General features: G+C 46.4%; 1 protein-coding gene across 1 annotated transcript; it reads right to left on the reverse strand.

The window, feature by feature from the left end:
* Positions 1-23,989, reverse strand: LOC132584784 (sulfotransferase 1 family member D1-like). The gene is made up of 8 exons (XM_060256704.1): positions 23,892-23,989; positions 16,707-16,855; positions 15,485-15,610; positions 15,223-15,320; positions 14,464-14,590; positions 11,540-11,634; positions 2,853-3,033; positions 1-2,181 (listed from the first exon to the last, which is right to left on the reverse strand). The coding sequence occupies exons 2-8, from the start codon at positions 16,852-16,854 to the stop codon at positions 2,069-2,071; spliced, it is 888 nt and encodes a 295-aa protein (XP_060112687.1). The 5' UTR covers position 16,855; positions 23,892-23,989; the 3' UTR covers positions 1-2,068.

The raw sequence follows: 23,989 nt of genomic DNA on the forward strand, positions 1-23,989 counted from the left end.
TTGATACAAAGACTACGTTTATTGATAGACCGATACTTTGGTATAGCAAATTCTTGAGAGTAATGAGGCCAATACATTGATACAATACTTTTAAAGCTTACTTCAAAAGGATTCCAAGGGATGGGGTTGCGGGGTAGCATTCACCCATAAACTATCATAAATGTCTATGTTCTCATAGTGTTATCAGGACTTTGTCCTTGCTTTCCCCAGACATCTCGTACTCCCTTAAAGAAATGTATGGGAAGGTGCTGATTACTTGGTTTCGTTTCTCACCACTTCTAATTATAAGCCATAAAGCAAGATGGGGGAAGGGAAAGAATAACAGACTAACAAAGTTGGATCCTCCATGACACTTCACAGACCAGATTTAGGCAGGACCCTAAAACAATCAGTTATCAATGGAATTTCACCATACTTGACAGTATGCATCTTTTATTCAAGCTTAGAGTTCTGAAAAAGAACATGGATTGTACTACTTCAGAAGGAAGAACAGAGATTTAGGGTTTTTTTTTTTTTAAAGACCTACATCAGGGAAAAGAATATGTTGTGACCCATTATACTGAGATGTTGGCTGCCTACAGCAGGGAGGTTTTTGAACATTTTCATAAGGAAAACTCAGCCATGTGATCCCTCCCACTTTCAAGTGTGATCCTAAGAGACGCATTCTTTTTCTAAACATAGAAATCAACTTACAGCTAACCGACTGGTGATATTTGGCTTAAGACAACTAAGAATAGTTTGATAATCTCAGAGGAGCATGTTTAGATTTCACAAAGGGAGGCAAAGAGAAACCACTTCAAGGGGAGAAAAGTTTGTTTTAATTCATGACTGGAATGAGAGATGTAAACAGTGCGAATCTGGGAATCTGTGGCATTTCTATAAATGCCTGGTGTTCTAAAGTGAGTAAATGTCTGCATATAAAAGCTATCTAAATTCCTTTAAAAGACAAAACAACAAAGTGAGCAGTTCCAGTATCAAAAATCTCTCCAGGGCCAAAAAGAGTAAACAGAAGGCAAAAGTGCATTTCTTTTCGAAATGTAACAATCACCAGATGTTCATGAATTCTTTCCTTTTCCTCTGACAAGGGAAGGAAGTCTGAAGTTAATAGACAGCAGGATCATTAGTCTCTTAAGGTGCTGCAGATGTAATTTTTATTTTCAGTGCCTATGATCTAATATGTTACATATGTCAAAAGTTCCACGGTGGTTCACAGCAGTATTGAATTACGCCTGACAATGGAGAAATTTTCTTCCTGCTTAAGATTTTCTGTTCTGTTCTTGGGGATAAATTGAAGGGATTGTGGAGGGATCTTGAATGGATGCTAGAGGCTGGTTCTTGGTAGGAATCCTACATTAAACTAGGAAGTCAAAGAGAATATTTTTAAAAAAATTCTGGACCCTGAAGGAAATAGAGAATTCACAGATTCTCCCACTAATAGGAAAAAGAACCCAAAAGAGCAACCAGTGAGAGAGTGGAAGACAGAATGTTGCACTCCAGTAGCAACTGAGAGTTTCTTTGCCATAGATGGAGTTCTGCTTTTCCATCACTTCACTTCTGACACACAAATATGGCTCTGATTTAGGATTGCCAACCTCCAGATGGGGCCTGGAGACCTGCAGGGATTACAACTGAGCTCCAGATTGGGGAGATCACATGACTGCTTTGCAGGGTGACATCTATGGCATTACACCTGCTGAGTTCCCTCCTCAGGCTTTTCCCTCAAATTTCCAGGAATTTCCCTAGCAAGAGTTGGCAACCCTATATCCAGTATAGATTTTAGACACTTGGCCATTGCTCTGAGAAGGCAGAAGAGCTTTGTATAGATCCATGACAAGGTCAGTACTCAAGCGATGTATGTTTGTCTTCACAGTAGGAATTCTGAGTGTTCAGAGGCAGCAGAATGTGAGAGATCCAGGAATCATGGCTTCTGTTTTTCAGTTCTCCAACATCTTAGCTGAATATTGAATCATCAGATGGGCACCTGAGTGGGCAGATTTAAAGAAGCTAGCAGTACCACCATCTTGCTGTTGATAAGATATGGAGTTTGGAAACAGCCTGGATGAAACATTCAGATCTCTGTCCGGAAGTGGAGAGTTGTTCCTTCCATCTGCTTCTTGTAATGCTCATCAAAAATCTCATTTTGAGCCACTGTGAAAAGGTTCTTCCAGTCGCCAGTGATTCCTGAAAGGAAGGGAAGAGACAAGATAGCAGTGACTAAAGAGGAACAAGACCAAACAGGGTTGCCTACTCCAGGCTGGGAAGTTCCTGGAGAACTGGGGGGCAGAACTTGGGGAGTGTGGAGTTTGCAGAGGGGTAGGGCTCAGCAGGGATGTGATGTGACAGAATCTGCCCTCCAAAGCTGCCATTTTCTCCAGGGGAACTCATCTCTGTGCTCTGAAGGTGAGTTGTATATCTGAGAGGACTCCATACCCCACCTGCAGATTAGCAACCTTAGGCTAAGGGTTATAAAACAGCTACTTAAAGAAAGACCTGTAACTTTTGAGGGAAGAGGGAATAAAGAGTTCCTCGCTTTCCTGCTTCTCCCCTACCACCAACTGAAGACATGACCTTCAACAGCAGGGCCTGGTTTTCCAAAGCTGGCCCTCCTCTTTGTTTATCCAAACAACCAGGAGTCTTTCAGCTCTGAAGAAAATGATGACTGCATCTTTTCTCCCAGCCCAGAACTTGGATTTGAGATAAGGAGAAACACTGAGGCCTGTTTCACCCCTTCTGGGTTAGGAGGCAGAGCCCTTGAGATAACAGAATGGTCAGCAGGGTTGCGATAGTAAACTTTATCATATTCACACTATAGCAATCCCACCTACACCCCTCCAGCTCTCTGCCCAGCTCACCTTTCCTCATGAAAGGGGAGATGGTGTGGTCCATGACTGTGGTGGGAATGGTCTTATAGTTGGCCATCTCATTCTGCTTCATCTCTTTGAAGGAGGTGTGGTGGGCAATCTTCTCCACCAGCTGGTCGTTACGGGGCCTCTCCAGGAATTCCATGACCTTCTGGATCTCCCTCTGCGGATCCTAGAAGGGGAAGCAATGTTGGAATTGAAACCTGGCCTTCTGCATTGGGAAAGGGAGGCAGGAAGAACAACGTGGAGTTGAGTGCTCTGCATTTCTGTTCTAATGGGTTTTTAAATTACAGATGAGACCATATTTTGAATGCTGGCTGGTTCAGTGTGACTACTTTGCTTAGGGAAATGCAACTCTGAGGCACTTTTTGCACAAGTTTTTCTTTCCTTACGCTCAATTTTTCCTATTAAAATTAACACATCCTTTCCAACTTGTGTGTGTGTGTGTGTGAGTTGCATAGCAAGGGCTTATCAATAGTATTAAAATGGTAACATGCAAGAAACAAAAGAACTATCTCCAAGATTAAAGTGAAAGGAAACAAACTAGAATGACAGCTTTCTAATAGTCTTACTGTTTTTAATGGCCCTATATATGTCTCCTCATCATTGTCAAATGTATTTTTTACCCTCTGAATTGAGCTGGTAGATTTCTGCTGCTTATTGATTTGATTTAACAGGGTTGCCACATGCAGTTGGCATTTCTCTGGGAGAAATTGAGGGAGGAACAGACCATGTCTTTAGCATCATATTAACATGCGCTGTCTCTTCCAAAGCAAAACCAGAAGTGCCGTCATCATGTTGGTGTTACACTCTAGGATTCAACTCAACTCTATGGTTAGTCCAGAGGTTGCTGTGAATCTTACACTTTTCTGCAATATAATGATGTCATACTTATTTTTGCACCAGAATTAATGTCATGCATTGACATGATGCTGAACAGTTGGTCTCCCCCTTTTCTCCCACTGGTCTGTGAAAAAACAATGGGACATATGAAGCTGCCTTAAACTGAATCAGACCCTTGGTCCATCAGAGTCAGTATTGTCTACTGCGACTGGCAACGGCTCTCCAGGGTCTCAAGCTGAGGTTTTTCACATCTATTTGCCTGGACCCTTTTTTGGAGATGCCAGGGATTGAACCTGGGACCTTCTGCTTACCAAGCAGATGCTCTACCACTGAGCCACCGTCCTTCCCCATGGGGATTGGGACTGACGCAAAACAGTTTCCTGTTGTAGCAGGAGACCACCACCCTCACCTGTTAATGGGTTGTTTTGTGGTTTATTGGTTGGATCCAGTCAGCTTTTCCACTCAATCTCATTCAGTTAGGGTTGCCAGGTCCCAACTGGCAGGGATGGGGGGGCAGTTTACCAGGAGAAAAAAGAAGGCCCAGGCCATGCTGCTAGTGTTGCACAGAAAGTGACATCATCATGCTGCAACATTGCTGCAGCAGTTTGATGTTCAGGCAAAAACTCCGTGGTAACAATGGCTTCTACCATAGAGATTTTGCCTAAATACCAGAGTGTCACCTGGACATTGCCGGCATAATGACATAACTTCCTGTGCAGTGTGGACGACCCAGCCTGGAACGTCTTCTTTCTTCTGGTAATTCCCCTGCTGGCCAGCTGATCAGCAGCAGCGAGGACAGGACCTGGTGATGGGGGACCCCTGCTACCACCAGGGGTCTGGCAGCTTGTGACGGAAAGCTAGGGGTTAACCAGAAACTGAAGACACACAGGGCCTGCGTCAGGTGACCTGAAGGTGGGGGCAAAGTGCTCAGAGCTCTCAGGGAGGGAAAGTAGTTTAGTACAGAAACTGCTGAGGCGGTCAGTCAAGTTGGCTTCTGACAGAGAAGGTGCCTGTCAGAGAAGTCTGTCAGTGGGGACCTGACAGAGACTGAGAGGGTCAGTTCGAGCCTGCCAGAAGGGCTGAGAGGGCAGCTGATCCTGTGAAGGAGCTTGAGGCGGAGACGGGGAAGTCTTCCAGAGACTGCAAGCTCGACAAAACCAGCCAAGAGGGCTGTGTGTGTGTGAGTCAATTAAGACCTGAACGGTCACAAACACCTATAGACGACTCTGAAGATCTAGTGAGGTGGTTGAGGGAATGGATGTGGGTCTGAGACACCAGAAGGGCTGAGAGGAGAGACTCCAGTCGAGGGGTGAGACTTGACACATCAATCCCAAGAGGCCAGACCTTGGCTAGAGGTGGAGAGTGAGTTATAGGGAAACTGTGGACTGTGTAACTGTGAGAGACTCCAAGAAAGTAAAAGTGATTGTAAAGCCTGAAACAACTGAGCAACGTATTAGCCTGTGTAAATATCTCCCATATCCCCAAGTTAAGACTTTGTGTTACAATAAATCTGTGGTTTAAGTTAAAGTTCTCAAGAGCCTATATTTTGTGGGAAGAACAAACAAAGCTGCTGTGGTCCCATCAACAAAACAAGTAAAATACCCCGAAGAGACTGAAATAAAGAGGTCCAGTGAGGCCATGAGGCGGGCACTGCTATAATTGGTTGCCAGCGTCGGGATTTCGAAGGAACACCCCAAAATAAGTGTCACTAAGACACACAGGAAGTAGAGGGACACTGCAGTAAAGGAATTAAGACAGATCTGTGAAAAATTCCTGTCAGAAATGGCTCCTCCTAAGAGAACTACCACAGCCACGGGGGATGGGCAGACACAAGAAGAGATTCCTGAGGAGAATCCTAGTCAGAGCATAGAGGCTATGAAATTGCAGGTAGAATTGGCCAGAATAGAGGCAGAAAAAGAAATTCAGATGGCCAAGATTCAAGCAGAAAATAGAGAAAGAGAAAAAGAAATGGAAATGGCAAGGCTGGAATCAGAGAGAGAACAAAGAGAGAGAGAAATACAGATGGCTAGGCTGGAATCAGAGAGAGAAAATAGAGAGAGAGAACATGAGGAAAAAATGTACAGTTTGAAACTCCAGGAGATTCAGGGAAAGCCAGAATTTCAACGTGATACTAGAAATGAGAGGCGCCTCACGGTAGAACAAAAGAAATTCCCCAAGTACCAAAAAGGGGATGATGTAGAAGCTTTTTTGTTTAATTTTGAAAGAACCTGTAAGGATTTAAGAGTTGCTGATGAGGACAGAATGATTTTTTTGAGACCTCAGATCTGTGGAGAGTTGAGTGAAATATACTCTGAACTGAGGGGTGAGGAAACTTCTGACTATCAATTGTACAAGGAAAGGGTCAGAGTCCGCTTTGGCTTAACAGCAGAGCAAAGCAGAAAAAAATTTAGAGAAATCAGAAGAAAGCCTGGAGAAACATACTCTCAACTAGGTTGTCGGTTAGACAGAGCCCTTAACAGATGGGTAGAAGGGAGTAAAGTTTCCACTTTGGAAGACCTGAAAAACTTAGTGGGCTTGGAACAGTTTTATAACCAAGTCCCCTCTCAGTATAGGTGGGTTCTGAGAGACAAGAAATTGAAAACAGTAGAAGAAGCAGCTGTGATTCTAGATGAGATTGAATCAGATCTAGGGAGTTCAATGTGGACTGCTCCAACTAAAAAACCCCGAGTCTGGAACTCTCCAGAGAAGTCTGGGGCGGGTAACAACAACCCTGCAAAGCGGTACAGTCCACGTCCATACAGAAAGACTCAGGCTACTTGTTTCCAATGTGGGGAAATAGGGCACTATGCCAGAATTTGCCCAGAAAAAGGGAAAAAGACCCCACCAGCTAAGTCAGTTAAAATGGGGCAGGGTCAACAGAAAAAAGTAGAAACAAACCCCTCACTTCCAGAGAACACACCACCAGAAAGACCCACTAGTGTTCTGAAGGTGTGGAAGGTACAGGAAAGCTTGGATGAGGAGTATACTGAGACTGTGACAGTAAATGACAAGGAAGTCAAGGCTTATAGGGACACAGGGGCGCAGGTTTCCCTAGTACAGCCAGAATTAGTAAAAAGTCATCAGTATTTGCCTGGGAAATCTTACACCATAAAAGGCATTAAAGGACCTACATTTGAAGTGGCCCTGGCAGAAGTTCCTATCAAGTATAGAGAGTTCCAAGGTGATTGGATTGTGGGAGTCCTGAGTGACACAGGAACATCGCTTTTATTGGGCAATGATTTAGCCTCTGAGTTAAAGAGACAGCAAGCTAATCCTGTCAACATTGTTACAAGAAGCAGGCCAGAGGCAGCACCTGAGGTGTGTGTGCAGCAACCAGCAGAGGAAGAGGAAACAATGTTGCAGACCATCCCTGCTGCAGAATTCCTCAGAGAGCAGCAACAAGATGACAGCCTGAAGGAACTATGGCAGAGAACTGGGGTGAGTGATACTGAGATCACAATTGAACACCCCTGCCAATTTAAAGTGATAGACCAGAAACTATACCGGGTGGCCTTAAAAAGAAAACATAACATAGTATGGGAAAGAAAGAAGCAATTAGTCCTGCCAAGAAAGTATAGGATGCAAGTGTTGGATTTGGCTCATGCATCACCCATGGCCTCTCACCTTGGCATCAATAAGACAAGGGACCGAGTGCAAAAACGGTTCTTTTGGCCAAATATGGGCAAGGACATAAGGGCTTTTTGCAAATCGTGTCAGGCCTGCCAAATGGTGGGGAAAGCTCTAGACAAAACTAAGGGTCTATTACAGCCAGTCCCTATAGTCACAGAAGCCTTTGGGAAGATAGGAGTAGATATTGTCGGTCCTATCTCCAGAGTGACCAGAAGGGGAAACAAGTACATCCTTACCATCGTAGATTATGCCACCAAGTTTCCAGAAGCGGTTCCACTTAAGGACATTGAGGCAAAGACAGTGGCGGAAGCCCTATTGACTGTGTTTTCAAGATTGGGTTTTCCAAAAGAGATGGTGACTGATTTAGGCACCACATTTATGTCAAATGTGATGCAAGAATTGTTAAGAGCTTGTGGAATCTGGCATGTGACCACTACAGCATACCACCCACAAGCAAATGGACTCAATGAAAGGTTTAATGGCACCCTGAACCATATGCTAAAGACTTACGCATACAAACATCCCAACGATTGGGACCAGAGGTTGCAACACCTGCTCTTCAGGTACAGAGAGGTACCCCAAGAAAGTTCCGGGTTCAGCTCATTTGAACTGTTGTATGGAAGGCAAGCCAGAGGACCCCTTGATGTTCTGAAAGAGGCGTGGTCCGGGAACGAGGACATCCAAGAGACAGATGTCATCTCTTACCTACACGAACTACAACAGCATCTGCAGGAGGTGAGGACGGCTGCTGCAGACAACATGAGAAGATCGCAACGACGGCAGAAGCAGTGGTACGACTCCAAGTCCAGAGACAGAGAGTTCAAGCCAGGAGACAGAATACTGGTGTTGAAGCCCAGGAAGAAGAACAAGTTAGATGTGGCCTGGGAGGGACCTTATACCATCGTCCATAAGGTCTCCAACGTGAACTATGTAGTGAACTTAAGTGAAGATGGTGAACAATGTAAAGTGTTCCATGTAAACATGTTAAAACCTTATTTTGACAGGGGTAATTTGGTTTTAATTGCTAAGAAGGGAGAGTGTGCGGGAACTGAATTGTCGGGTTGGGGGAAAATATCCCAGGAAGAGACCATTAACGAGGTTCAGTTTGCCCCTTCTCTTAATGGAGAACAAAGAGGCCAGTTACAAACAATATTGGGAAGGTACAAAACAATTTTTTCAGATGTACCAGGTAAGACAAACCTAGCATGTCACAAGATTGACACAGGGGATTCGAGGCCTGTAGCACTCCAACCCTATAGAGTGACCGGCCCGAATGCCAAGTATGTACAGCAGGAGGTAGAAGAAATGTTGAGATTGGGTTTGATTGTACCATCAGAAAGTCCGTGGGCCTCACCTGTAGTCCTGGTACCGAAACTGGACAAAACCATGAGGTTTTGTGTGGACTACAGAAGACTGAATAAGATCACTGTACCGGATGTGTATCCAATGCCTCGCATAGATGAGTTGGTTGAGACAATTGGAGCTGCCAATTTTATTACCACCTTAGATTTGACAAAAGGTTATTGGCAGGTAGCTATGGATCCAAAAGATCAGCCGAAAACAGCTTTTGTAACCAAAGAGGGACTCTTTGAGTTTACTGTATTACCATTTGGGTTAAGGAACGCTCCCTCCACGTTCCAAAGAGTAATTGATAAGATGTTAGTGGGACTGAAAGAATTTGCTCTTGCATATATTGACGATATTGCTGTTTACAGTGCTACATGGAAGGAACATTTGCAGCATGTGGCCATTGTGTTACAACGAGTGAAAGATGCGGGTCTCACCATCAAAGCATCTAAGTGTCAACTAGCCATGGCCGAGGTTAAGTATTTAGGGCATGTGCTAGGAGGAGGTAAGATCAAAGCAGATTGGGGAAAGGTGCAAGCCATACATGAGTGGCCCAGACCCAAAACCAAGAAACAAATTCGAGCATTTTTGGGCGTAGTAGGATACTACAGAAGGTTTATACCTGAGTTTAGCACGATAGCAGCACCGCTATGTGAGTGCACCAAAAAGAAAAACCCTGATCCAGTAAACTGGAATGCAGAGTTTCAAAAAGCTTATGAACATCTGAAAGTGGTTCTGACCACTGAACCAGTGTTGAGAACTCCAGAGTTTTCAAAGAAGTTTACCCTCTTTACTGATGCATCTAATGTTGGGGTAGGTGCAACATTAAGTCAGCAAGGAGAGGAAGGACTGTATCATCCAGTTCTGTATCTGAGTAGAAAGTTATTGGACAGAGAGCAACACCTCTCAGTAATTGAAAAAGAGTGTTTAGCGATTGTGTGGGCAATAGGTAAATTGAAACCATACCTATGGGGAAGGAAGTTTACACTGTGTACAGATCATTCTCCCCTGAAATGGTTGAACCAGGTTAAAGATACGAACAGCAAACTCATAAGGTGGAGTTTACAGCTCCAAGATTACAACTTTGACATTCAGCATATCCCTGGGAAGCAAAATGTGATTGCAGATGCACTGTCAAGAAGAATGTAAATTTTAAAAGTCTGTTTGTATGGTAATGTTATAGAAGATATGAAGAATGTATATAATTTTGAAGTTGGTGTTATGACAAAAGTGTGAAGTTATAACATAGTTAGTGTAACCCAAGCAAGTGTGCCCATGTCCCATTGCTCAGCAAAAGGCTGAGACCTTTTGCCTTGCGCAATGTCTCAGAAGGGGGAGGGACATGTGACGGAAAGCTAGGGGTTAACCAGAAACTGAAGACGCACAGGGCCTGCGTCAGGGGGCAAAGTGCTCAGAGCTCTCAGGGAGGAAAAGGAGTTGAGAAAGAGAAACTGCTGAGGCAGTCAGTCAAGTTGGCTTCTGACAGAGAAGGTGCCTGTCAGAGAAGTCTGTCAGTGGGGACCTGACAGAGACTGAGAGGGTCAGTTCGAGCCTGCCAGAAGGGCTGAGAGGGCAGCTGATCCTGTGAAGGAGCTTGAGGCGGAGACGGGGAAGTCTTCCAGAGACTGCAAGCTCAACAAAACCAGCCAAGAGGGCTGTGTGTGTGTGAGTCAGTTAAGACCTGAACGGTCACAAACACCTATAGATGACTCTGAAGATCTAGTGAGGTGATTGAGGGAGTGGATGTGGGTCTGAGACACCAGAAGGGCTGAGAGGAGAGACTCCAGTCAAGGGGTGAGACTTGACACATCAATCCCAAGAGGCCAGACCTTGGCTAGAGGTGGAGAGTGAGTTATAGGGAAACTGTGGACTGTGTAACTGTGAGAGACTCCAAGAAAGTAAAAGTGATTGTAAAGCCTGAAACAACTGAGCAACGTATTAGCCTGTGTAAATAACTCCCATATCCCCAAGTTAAGACTTTGTGTTACAATAAATCTGTGGTTTAAGTTAAAGTTCTCAAGAGCCTATATTTTGTGGGAAGAACAAACAAAGCTGCTGTGGTCCCATCAACAAAACAAGTAAAATACCCTGAAGAGACTGAAATAAAGAGGTCCAGTGAGGCCGTGAGGCGGGCGCTGCTATACAGCTCTACACCCATTCCCTTCCTTAGTGCAGCTCTCATCATACATTGTTTTTGTTCAGGCAGGTCTCATAATTTTCAGGGCAGCCATTTTGGTGACTGAGAAGGGGAACCTTCCTTTTTAACCAGCTGAATAGCTGTTTGGATCCAACCCATTGGGGGGTGGGGTGTAGTGCTTTGTTGATTTCATGGCTTGGATTTGCTTTATGCTGTGGCTTGGATCTATGGCTTGGATCTGCTTTATGCTGTGCACCAATTCATATTTTTTTTTTCTAAAAAGAGAAACACAATCCAGAGATGTGGGGTAAACAAGTACAAATACATATTATATGTATTGGGTCATAATTAGTGCTGTAGCTGTGGGTGATTCTGGATGCACCAATCCTGGGTGCATGTGTTTCCTTATGATACTTTACATATGACTATCAGCCATTATTATGAAACAGAACCTCCATGTTCAGAGGCAGTATACCTCTGATTATCGTTGGTGGGAGATGTACAATGGGGGATGGTCATCACCCTCAAATCTTACTCGTGACCTTCTACAAGTGTTTGGATGATTCATATTGGGAAAAGAGGAGATGGTTTGATCCATAGTGGTGTGAGCACAGGGGAAACAAGCCAACTTGGAGGCTCTTTCTCTCTTTCAGGACTGCCATGGTGATGTTAAAATGGGGAGGGACAGAGAATTGGGAGCTGAGAAGAGGAAGGGTCTTGCCTCTTTCATGTCTTCATAGAAGAGGTAGAGCATCCTTTGTTCCTTCCTCTTGTCCCACCAGCCTTTGACATGGTCATACCAGGAGCCAAAAGAGACTGAAAAGAGATTTCCAGATAACAGGTTTCAGATAGCAGGTCTATTGTGGGGAAAACCTGGCAGAGTAGACAGGGGCCCATTACACATGCACATCTTACTGCACATTTTCAGAGCAGTAAGCCTTTAATCTTGATTTGGATTCTGTACCCGCCTTAAGCACCTTTCTTTTTCCTTCAGTGTATTTATTCTGCAGCTACAATTTTTCTAAATTGGGTGGCATGTCACTTGTGATATGTGAAGGTGGCCTCCAAAGTTTTTTTTTTTTTAAGTCGTGTCCAGCAGCATTTTCCATTTAAATCCTCATGGTTCAGGTTTTGCACTTGCATTTTAGCTTTAATTCCTAGAATGCAATACAAAGGAACACAGGCAAAGGGGGAAAACTCACTGCTTGAACTGAACAGACTATTTTTGAAACTGATAAGCAGCTGGGAAGCCCCATTTTCCATATTGCCCAACACTAGGGGATTCTATGCTGTGTTATTGGCCACTGTGAAAAATGCAAAAGAGTCACATGATGTCATAATATGGGGAAACATGTTGAGTGTACAGAATGCATGGTAGAACCCACTGACACTGGTATTGCAAGCTGTGATTGCTGGCAACATATGTCTACATGTGTGCGCGTGTGCCTGTGAAAGTTGGCAGCAACTTCGGCACGATTTGCACAGGGCTGCAATTTGTATGGGGGAGGAGTCCTCTGGCAGAAGCACTGGAGAGCTTTTCTAGTCTTGTGCACTAAATTGGAAACAATAGTATTTTCGCTGATGCCCTAGCATAGCTGCATAGTAGTGTTCATTTCCTGTCCTTCCTTGCAAATTTGCATGGTTTTTTCTTTTGCAATTCTCTAATTCAGTCCTTCTCACTGGTTATGATCTTGGCTGTTTTTAAAAGCCTGTCCTGTGCCAATTGCTCTCTGTTCCCCAAATGGATCGATGCCAAGCGATTCTTAAGTTTGGCAGTTTGCAGAAAGTCCATGTGGTTCATTCACCATTTCAATGGTAGCCTTCCGGAGAGTGCCAAAATAATCCCTCCCCCCCCCCAAAAATGTGTTCACTAAAGCATTAAAGGGAAATATGTTTTGAAAAATTTAGGCTTTCCATTCTAGTGTCTCTCTCTCGCTGTCTTTATACCTCATGTCAATTTCATTCTGCCCTTTATTTTGTTTGCATACAGCACTGAAATCCTTTTCTTTTTTTTTTTGCACTGGGAACACTGCCATTTGCCTCTTCCCTGATCTCCCTTTCAAGTCAATACCAGCAGGGAACTAAGCCTTATGTGGTTCCTTTTAAACTGCCTCCCATTGTTTAATTTTTTTTTGTTCAGTGATCCGAGACTAATGATAGTCTCATATCCCTAGACTCATAATACTTGTAAAAAAATTAAGACAAGGGTGAAATGGAGCTTGTACACTGATAAAGGGGGAAGGATGGCAGAAAGTGGAGAGTGGGCAGAATGAATTTGATGTGGGCGGGGGAGTGATCTTCAAGGGGCCACAAAAGGGGAAATCTGAGGGAAACTATGCTTTTAAATTACCTTCCGCTTAAAAGTGAAACAAGGACAAATCAGCACAAAAGCATTCTCAAAAAAAACCCCAAGGGAAACAGCAACCAGAAAATGAACTGGGTACTAAAGGGAGCAAAATCAATGTAGAACAACAAAGAAAACCCAATAGACATGCATGGTGAAAGTGAGGGAACACACCTGTGCATCATAGGCCAGGGTCTACCTAGGCCAAAGCAGCTGGGACTGGATCTCTAGCATTTAAAACAAAAAGTTTAAAGCAGCTGCAAATGACCTAATCAGATAAGAGCCACAAAGCTGGGAGAAGATCCAGGTGGACTGCTGTGTTGGTCTAAAGTGCTAAACAACACCTAACATCATTACTACATGTAGTGCTCAGTAAGAACTAACCATGCCATCTTGGACTTTAGGGAATGAAACTGAAACTGAAGCATCGTTTTAAACTACAAAATTGTATGAAATGTTTTAATGATCTTATTGCAATTTTATCTTTGCACTGTTGTCTTAACTGTTGTTAGCCACCCTGAACCCGTCAGGGGAGGGCGGGATACAAATGTAATAAAATAAAGCAACGGAACAAAGTTGGAGTCCACTAGCACCTTTAAGACCAACAAAGTTTTATTGAGAATGTAGGCTTTCATTCTCAATAAAACTTAGTTGGTCTTACAGGTGCTACTAGACTCCAACTTCGTTCTAAAGCTCGGGGAGGTTTTTAATATTCTCCTTCCCCTTCTATTTTCTAGACCTATATAGGCCTCCAAAGTAGTTCTTGCTCCACAGGAAAGAAAAAGGCATTCTTATCTACCTCATGTTTAGTTCAGCTTTATTGAACTGAACTGAACATGTATATTCCACCCCCACCACCATAGCTGCTTTTATCTTTAAAAATGTGGAAGATCCTGATAACAGATCTTCTACAACTCATCCAGTTTGACCCTCAGAATAAGGCCAGTTCATGTGCTCATGGGAGCTCTCACCACCTGTCTGAAAACATAAAAGATATCCATGAATATCTGTATGTCCATTCCGTCACCACTCCTCCTCGTGGTTCCTTTTAATTTTTTTTTTAATGTGGAAGATTCTGATTACATTCTGATTACTTCTTTTGCTTTGTGCCAAGCTGGGCCTTCAGAATAAGGGAGCTTCATTTGGTTCATGGGCTGCAGTCCCTCACTGTTACCCTCCCAAGCAAGGATGGGCAACTGCAGGAGCATGGACCACCTCTGAACCTTCATTCCACAAGTAAATCAGGTCTGGTGAAGCAAACAAGGTGTTAGACATCACATCATCCATTGTTCAGTCCTTACCATTTCCAGTCATAAAAGACTCCAGGAATTCATTCCAGGTTCCAGGGTGGGGGTGCACTTTTGCCATTTGGTAGAAGTAATAATATGAGACAGCTACGTCTTTGGCATTTCTGGCCACATAAATCATCTGTAAGTGTGGAGAAGGTTATGTAAATAGCAGCCCTGTGCAATTTATTCTGATTCTGCTGATTATTCAGAGGAGCAAAACAACAACAACAAACCCCTGAAACCAGATGATGAAGAAGAATTGCAGATTTATACCCCGCCCTTCTCTCTGAATCAGAGACTCAGAGCGGCTTACAATCTCCTTTATCTTCTCCCCCCACAACAGACACCCTGTGAGGTGGGTGAGGCTGAGAGGGCTCTCACAGCAGCTGCCCTTTCAAGGACAACCTCTGCGATAGCTGTGGCTAACCCAAGGGCCATTCCAGCAGGTGCAAGTGGAGGAGTGGGGAATCAAACCTGGTTCTCCCAGATAAGAGTCCACGCACTTAACCACTACACCAAACTGGCTCTCATGAACCCCAACCCAATCCTAGCCTGCCTTTACCTCTGGCTTTTTGAAATATCACCAAGCATTATCCATATATGGTACTTTTGAGCTTGTTTGCACAGCCAGGTGGACTAAAAACCTTTTTTGGAAAAAAAAATGAACACTGCCAAATGCTGACACAATACAGTTTCTGCACAGGCTACAAAAGTGAAAATCTTTATCTGTTCCTACTCTCGATACATGATTCAGGTAGTGTTTGCATTTACCTTGCAATCCTTGTTCCAGAAACCTTCAGGGAGCAATTGGATGGGAAGGTGGGTTTTAATCATACGTGGGGGAAGTGATTTTTTTAGTAGCTCAATACCTGGAGGGGAAACAGAAGCCATGAAGGGGTTTCTACCACCTTATTCCCTTCCTTCTCTATGCCTCCCCACAGAACCCCTAGGCAAATAATGATTCCTCCATCTCACAGACCTAACATGTGCTCCTCATTATCTGGCTTGGAGAGCAAGGGTGTGTGTGTCTTACCTGAGGGGACTTCTGGGACTTTAAATTCCAAAAAAGGGACTCGAGCATAAATGGGATTCCGTTTGCATTTCTCCATATCACCCTCATTAAGGATCATGTCTATAACCTCACTGATCCAGGTGGTACCTGAAAAAAAGTTCATCAACAGTCTTGGATCCTTTGAATCAAAATGGTGGTCAAGGTGAGAAATTCAAACTGAGTTTCTCGCAAATACGTCCTTCAGTTTCATTTCCCCATCATGCATTTCAAATCTGACTCTCAGAGGGAATCATCCTGCAGTCTCTTTTTAAAAGGGGAATGTTTACCTATCTTTTGAACTGTCTGTTTGCATGAACCTTACTGGAATGGTCCAGATTTTTTACAATGTAGGTCAAGAAGGGAAGCATATTAAATTGCATGGCCTGTGCTAATCTTTGAAGCCACAAAACTAAGTGACCTATAGACGCAGACAAATAGGATTTTGTAAATTAACTGAAGGGGAAAAAAACCTAAACAACCCCCCTCCATGGCCTGTTAAAGACTGAGTATGCATTTGTTGGAGGCACAAAATGCTGAAAGCAGTTGAGGGGCACTTAAATGGGTCTTCTCAGTCCTTAAGACTATAGGGAAAAGATTCCAAACCACTGCTGAAAGAAAAGGAATATACTGAAACAGACTGTTCAGTTGTTTCTGATTACAGGGGTAACTTATTTTTAAAGATAATAAGTCTGATGATATTGCAAGAAGAACTAACAGTTACCCCTCTAACCAGAAACGACTGAACATATACTCTATATACGCCTTTAAATTATTAATTTAAACTTCTGTATGACAAGAAGATTCCTTGAATCTCCTATGCGTCTCCAGTAGATGATGGAGAAGATATTTTGAGGACTACCCTTTGGAAGTGGTCATTTTGAATCATGCTACCCTGTGAAAAGAAGATGCTTATTTCTTTCCCCATTGGTACTTTCCCCCACTTAGAATCACACACATACACACACACAGCTGAATTACATGGAGTTTGTGTAACTCTGTGGGAAGGAATCAACTTAGGAAGGCTTGGTTTTTGAGCAGAAGAACAAACCATAAGGAAAGCCTGAAGCAGCCTTTGTCTTCTCCTCCTCCTTTGGCAAACTGTAAAGCTGTCCTGGAGCTTCTGACTGCTTGAAGATGTGGAGGATGAGAAACAACCCCCATTCTTGAGCCCAAGAGATGAATGCAGCTTCCAGACTTCACTCACCAGACTTGGGATACGTGGAGATGAGCAAATCATCTGGATGCGGCTCAAAGGGTTCCACCTCACTCCAGATCTCAGCAAAGTACTTGACCATGGGAATCCCTTTAATGGGAATCAAGGGGGGCCGCTCCGTCTCTTTTTCTGGCTTCATTCTGACAGAGAAAGAGTTAAAGTAGATGGCTGAATATTTTGAAGCCAGCTTAGCAAACCTCAAAAGGACTGAATGGCAAATGCTCCCTACCCACACCAGCTGCTAAAGACTGTTCAGGGAGTGCATGTCTGAAGTGAAGATTAGGGTGAGAGAGGCACTGATTGTTAGGAAACAACTGGAAAGTATTTGTAATGTACTCAGTGACGAGACGTGTTGAAGGCAACATACTTTATTAGCGGGTACATCACAAGAGGGAGAATGGCAGGCCGGGTCCCGATTATATACATGCCCCGGAACAACCCTTCTTGAGGCCAGGTCCAATCCTGGTCAGTTAAACTTCCCGCCACAGATCTTGATTGGCGGGGCGTATTAGCGAGCTACATCCGGGGACCAGTAGGGTTCCACTGGTCACCTCTGTAGCGTGCGCTGTGCTGTACATAGGGATTAGAATGCAGGACATAACACTCCTCCCCCCCTAGTTCAGGACGCATAGTCTTTCAAGTACGCTGGTGCCCGGCGTTCCCTGGTCGACCTCCTCGGGGTTGCTTGGGGAGTCGGTGCAGCTGCTGCGGCTGGTGGGGCGGCAGTTTCCCCTTGTTGAGGTGTTGCCGGACACTGACTGGCCATCGCATGTTGATCGTCCGGAGTCTCTTCTCTGATGGGGTCGCTTCCACCACTGTGGTGCTCTTCCGCCCGTGCAGTCGGTGCGGCCGGCATGGGCAGGGTATTTTCCGGGGGTGTTGCTGTCAGTTCTTCCCCGCTTCCCCCGCCCCCCGTGGTGGTCGGTTCCTCTGGCAAAGTGCGGCGGCGCAACTGATCGATATGCCTCCTGAGAACCTGGCCCCCCTCTGCCGAGACCTCGTATGAGCGGGACCCGTTCACGCGCAGCACCCGGGTGGCTAACCACTCCGGGCCGCTTGCGAAGTTCTTAGCATACACCGGGTCCCCTGGGAAGAACCCCCTGGCGGCTTCCCTGGTTTTGGGGGAACTGCGGAGGTCAGTGGCCCAGTTGGGATGTAGCCTATCTAACATCGTGATCAATTTCCTCTCCATTAGTAATTCGGCAGGGCTTGACCCGGTGATGGGGTTGGGGGTGATTCAGTTGTCAAATAGGAAGGCTGCCAGGCGGTGGTCCCAGTCACCCTGTACAATACTCCCCAGGGCCTCTTTGGTGGTGTGCACCATGCGCTCAGCCTGGCCGTTGGTGGCCGGATGGAAGGGGGCAGACCTAATGTGTTGAATGAGATATCTATTCAAGAAATCCCAAAATTCCGGAAGTTCAGAAGATACGTAGAAAAAGAGTGGAAAATAAAAGGACATTGGACAATCTTTGATAATGATTAAGTTTTTAAAAATAAGAATATAACTTTTGTGTTTTTTTAACAGTTAAGGGTACCTTTAATATTTGTTTCCTTTAAGTAAATAACACTGGCGGGGATCAAGTAACGGGGGGAGGGGTGGGGGAAAAGTAAGATATGGGGTAGAAAATTTTTTTTCTTTTTCTTTAAGTTTTTATAAGTTGTAGATATAGTTTTGCTACCATATGTTACTAATAAAAATTGTTTATTCATGGAAAAAAAGAAATCCCAGAATTCCCAGGAGGTGAAAGCGGTCCCATTGTCCGTGACCAGGGTATTGGGGATTCCATGTGTGCAAAAGACCCTTCATAAGGCTCGGACCACTGCTGCTGTGGAGTGGAGGCTACGGGGATCACCTCTAACCACTTGGTGTATGCATCGACCAAGATGAAGAATATCTGGCCCTGGTATGGCCCCGCAAAATCTAAGTGAAGCCAGGACCACGGCCTCCTGTTGGACTCCCAGCAGTGGATGGGGGCGCTAGGCGGATCGGGCCGGGACTCTTGGCAGGGTTAGCACCTTCTCACCCACCTCTCTATCTCGTCATCCATACCCGGGCACCATACGTAACTGCGTGCCAGGGCCTTCATCCACACTATCCCCTGGTGTGTTTCATGTAAAGCCTCTAACACTTGCTTCCACAGTGAGGGGGGGACCACCACCCTGCTACCCCAGAGTATGCACCCCTTGTGTGTGGACAGCTCGTCTCTGCGCGATGCGAACACCCTGAATTCTGGGTCCAGCTTGCCCTCGGGCCATCCCCTCCCCACCCAATCCAAAACACATGCAAGTATACCTGTGGCCCGTGGCCCGAGCCACCTCAGCGGCATGAAGGGGCCACTCGGGCAGAGTCTCCATAAGCATCACATGGTGGGCCGGGGTGGGATCTGGGTCCGTCGAGGATAATGGCAGGAGGCTGAGGGCGTCAGCGTGTCCCATGGCCTTGCCCAGGCGGTGAACCAGGGCGTCTGTATACGAGTTTAGGAACTGGTTCCACCTCAGGACTCGCTGTGATACAATTTGCAGGGTTTGGCGGTCTGGGGCGAGGAGGCCCAGGAGCGGCTTGTGATCCGTGGCTATCGTGAAGCGCCTACCATATAGGTAGTCATTGAATTTATGCACACCCGCCACAATCGCCAAGGCCTCCTTGTCGATCTGAGCGTAGTTGCGCTCTGCGGGGGTCAGGGTCCTCAAATAATATGCCACAGGAACCTCTCTCCTGTCTGGAAGTTGGTGCCCCAGGACTGCGCCCACCCCGTACGGGGAAGCATCGCATGCCAAAATCAATGGTAGGGCTTCATCAAAATGGTGGAGCACCGCATTGGAAAAGGAGGTCTTTGCCTGAAAAGCGGCGGCCTGCTGCTTCCCCCAGACCCACGGGGCGTGTTTATCGAGCAGCCTGTGGAGGGGTTCCGGGATGGCCACTTTGTGGGGCAAAAACAAATGGTAAAAATTTAACAATCCCAAGAAACTTTGTAGCGCCGCCTTGCACGCGGGGGGCGGGGTGTGGACTATTGCCCTGGTCTTGTCCTCTGTCGGGTGGATTCCCTCGGCGTCTACCGCAAACCCCAAGAACTCCGCCCTCGGCACTCCTAGTAAACACTTTTCCTTTTTTACTTTCAGCACCTCTCTCAGGCGGCTGCTGAACTCCTCCGCGTCCGGGGCCACGATCAGAACGTCGTCAAAAAACGGTAGCACTCCGGGGATTCCTTTGAGAAGAGAGTCCATTATGCTCTGGAAGATCCCTGGAGCTACACTAACCCCAAATTGCAACCGCCGCACCCGAAAAGCTCCCCTGTGGGTCACAATAGTTTGGGCCTCTGCTGTCTTGGCGTCTACCGGAAGTTGCTAGTACGCCTAGGCTAGGTCTAGTTTTCCAAAAACCTTGGAACCCGCTAGGGCCGCCAGGATGTGGCTGACCACTGGGACGGGGTATGGGTTGTCCTGTAGTGCTTTATTGATAGTGCACTTGTAGTCAGCGCATATTCGCACATCCCCGTTCGGCTTCACTGGAGTGACTATGGGTGTTTCCCAGGCGGGGGTTCATTGAAGCTCACAAGTCAGGCGGGGGTTCATTAAAGCTCACAAGTAAGCAGACTTGGTATTTTAAAACTACGTTGCATTTATTGGATACTTCAGAGTTACTCCAACTTGGCAGGCATTGGAACTGATGGAGATCAGTTCGAATCATTGGCATTTAACATTCTACATCAAAGCAATTGCGTCTACCCCTCATTTCCCAAAACAAAAGGTTGCTTTTGCATGTGAGGATTTTCCCAGTGCTCCCCCCTTATTTTTTCAGTTGGTGGTTACATTTCCCGGAGGCAATGTCCTTGCTGCCTCTCAGGAGGAGGTGAGAATCTGGCACATACTGTCTACTTCAAAGAGACCTTGGCAACCTTTGATATTCCTGGGAAGCTACTCTCTACTTTCCCCCCCCCTCCCTCTTTACTATCCCGGCCCCTATGTTAGTGAGCGTTTCTAGGCATTGATCAATATGGTTAGTAACAGCGTTTAGCAATATTGTAAATGAACAGAGCCTGACAGGTTCCAGCACTCCCTGGGCCATGAGTCGGTCCAGCTCCACTTCTATTTTAGGTTTTAGAGCGAATGGAACTCGCCTGGCCTTTAGTCTTATCGGTCTAACGAGGGGATCGAGAGGTAAGGTGATGGGCGGCCCCTTTTAACTCCCCAGAGTCCCATCAAAAACTTCGGGGAATTCCCGGCACACGTTCTTGAAGTTATTCGTTTGCATCTGCTGCACCCCCACTAATTGAATACCTAGCGTCTAAACCAGGCCAGCCCCAGTAATGTGGTGAGCTGGCGCTTAACCACTAGAATGTCCAGTGGCCCCCTGAAGTTCTTCCTCTCTACCTGTACCGTGGCCCAGCCCAAAATGTGCACGGGGTTTTTCTGAAAGTCCCTCATTATAAAGTCAGCTGGTCTCAATTGGAGCCGGTGACGGGGGCACAGTTTTCGTAGGGTCTTCTCCAAAATTATAGATATGGAGGAGCCCGAGTCCACCTCCATTTTGCATGGAGCGCCCTCGATTAGGACCGACAGTCTGACTTTGTCGGGGGCGGTGAGGGGCAGGTTCATTACCTGCAGGCTGGTCGATGCTGTTGAGTGAGCATCGGTCGAGTCATGGTGAGCGGCCTGGTGTCTGCGAGTTACCTTGGCCCAGCAAGCCCGCGCTATGTGGCCCACCTTCCCGCAGTTCCTGCAGTCCATGTTGCGATAGGGGCAGTCCCGTCTCTCGTGGGGGTTGCCACAGCTGGCACACTTGCTGTTGGTCGGTCTCTCTGTGGCTCGTTGCCGCGTGGGGGCTCTCGGGCCCATTCCTTGTTGGCGGCAGAGCTGGAAGGCCTCTTTGTCCTCTGGGTCGCCGGGCGCCATCTCTTCCTGGTGGACTTCTCCTCGCGGGTTGTTGTATGCTTTGGTGGTTCTTTCAAACGTGGTTGCTTCGTTGAAAGCTTGTTGAAGGGTGAGCTCCTCCTTTGCGAAGAGCTTCTGCTGCAGGCTTTCGTCTCGGAGGCCCCATATGAATCGGTCTCTCAAGGCTTCCTCCCGCTTGTCGAAACTGCAGTTCCCTGCGATCTGGTGGAGAGCGGCCAGGTAGACGGCAGCCGTGTCTCCGGGCCCTTGATCTCTCTCGTGGAAGAGGAATCGGCAGGCGATGATGGAAGGCTGGGGCAAGAAATGCCCGGTGAGGAGTCTGACGATCTCCCCGCACGTTCTCTGGGTGAGCTTCACAGGGGCCGAGAGACCTCTGGCGATCTCGAAGGTGGCCTCCCTGCAGACGCTCAGGAGTACTTCCCTCATGCGGCTGTCGTCGGTAATCATGTTTGCGTGTAGGTAGCATTTGACTCGCTCCATGTAGGTCTCCCACCTCTCGGGGTTGGCGGGGTCGAACTCAGCAAGATGGCCCGTCATTACATTCGGGTTCACCATGGCGGCGGTGGGTGCTTCTGTCTCTTGCGGCTCCGTGCCTTCCTTGTCTCCAGCCAGGTCAGCGACTTCCCACTTGGGGAGTCCTCCTAGCCAGATCCCATCCTGGTCGCCAGTGTAACGTACTCAGTGACGAGACGTGTTGAAGGCAACATACTTTATTAGCGGGTACATCACAAGAGGGAGAATGGCGGGCCGGGTCCCGATTATATACATGCCCCGGAACAACCCTCCGTGAGGCCAGGTCCAATCCTGGTCAGTTAAACTTCCCGCCACAGATCTTGATTGGCGGTGCGTATTAGCAAGCTACATCTGGGGACCAGTGGGGTTCCACTGGTCGCCTCTGTAGCATGTGCTGTGCTGTACATAGGGATTAGAATGCAGGACATAACAGTATTACTGGAAAAAAAATCACTTCCCTTCTGGGGGTGGGAACTGGGGAGGGAGAGGGAATGAAGACAGCGAACCAGAAACAGAGAAAAAGAAAAAGAACAGTCTTTTGGAAAGTGATGGAAAACTCTATAACTCTATTCTATAGGTTGTATGTTAGCTATTTCATGCTACATTTGGCTGAAATGTGACTTCTCTGGCTATATTATAACTAATAGATGTAATTATGATTTTGTAAACCTGTACTGAAGAATATTATAGATTCAGGTGGGTAGGCATGTTGGTATGAAGCAGCAAAACAAACGTGAGTCCAGTGGTAGCTGTAAGACCAAAAATTTTTTATTCTGAGCATAAGCTTTCATGTGCATGCACACTTCTTCAGATACCAAAGCAGCTTACATCATTCTCCTCTCCTCTCCTTTATCCTCATAACAACCCTGTGATGTAGGCTAGGCTGAGAGTGTGGGACTGGGTGACGATCACTCAGCATACTTCCATGGCTCATGTGGGGATTCAGGTTGCCAATCCCCAGTTGGGGGGCAGGGGATCCCCCGATTTGGAGGCCCTCCCCCCCGCTTCAGGGTTAGCAGAAAGTTCTGGGGGGAAAGGGAAATGTCTGCTGGGCACTCCATTATACCTTATGGAGACCAGTTCCCATAAGGTATAATGGAGAATCAATCTGTAGGTATCTGGGACTCTGGGGGGCCCGTTTTTTGAGGTAGAGGCACCAAATTTTCAGCATAGTATCTGGTGCCTTTCCTCAAAACACTCCCCCTCAAGTTTCAAGAAGATTGGACTGGGGATCCAATTCTATGAGCCCCCAAAGAAGGTGCCCCTATCTTTCATTACTTCCAAATGGAGGGAAGGCATTTAAAAGGTGTGCAGTCCCTTTAAATGTGATGGCCAGAACTCCTTTTGCTTCTGGCTCTACCCCCAAAACGCTCAGATATTTCTTGAGTCGGACCTGGCAACCCTATGGGGATTTAAGCCTGGATTTCCCAGATCCTAGTCTGGCACTTAAACACTGGTTATCACTATGTAAGATAAACAGCATCAGGAGGGAACTGCATTCCTCTTCCCCCCCCCCCCCTCCGCCCCAGGCCTTCCTAGAACACTTGGGATCACGCCAGTCTTCTCATTAGGACTGCCAACTAGCTAGAAGAGCAAAACAGCACCAAGCCTATCCACTTCTGCTCCTTTATGCAGAAATCAGCCCATGAAGCTTTTCACAGCAGAAAGTTAAACTTGATCACTGGTGGTCGGTGTTGCAGTTAAAGGCACTGCTAAACAGCTCAGCTCCAAAGCAGGCAACCTTCGTCTCCAGTTCTGCTCCCCACTTACCTTGGAGTAGTTGTCTGCCTGGATAGCTTTGCAGCTGGCTCCGGTTTGGGTGCCGAAGTACACGGAGTACAAGCCTCTCTCCTGAACTAGCTCTGGCC

Source organism: Heteronotia binoei, chromosome 15 (assembly GCF_032191835.1).
Source record: "Heteronotia binoei isolate CCM8104 ecotype False Entrance Well chromosome 15, APGP_CSIRO_Hbin_v1, whole genome shotgun sequence".
Lineage (NCBI taxonomy): Eukaryota > Metazoa > Chordata > Lepidosauria > Squamata > Gekkonidae > Heteronotia > Heteronotia binoei.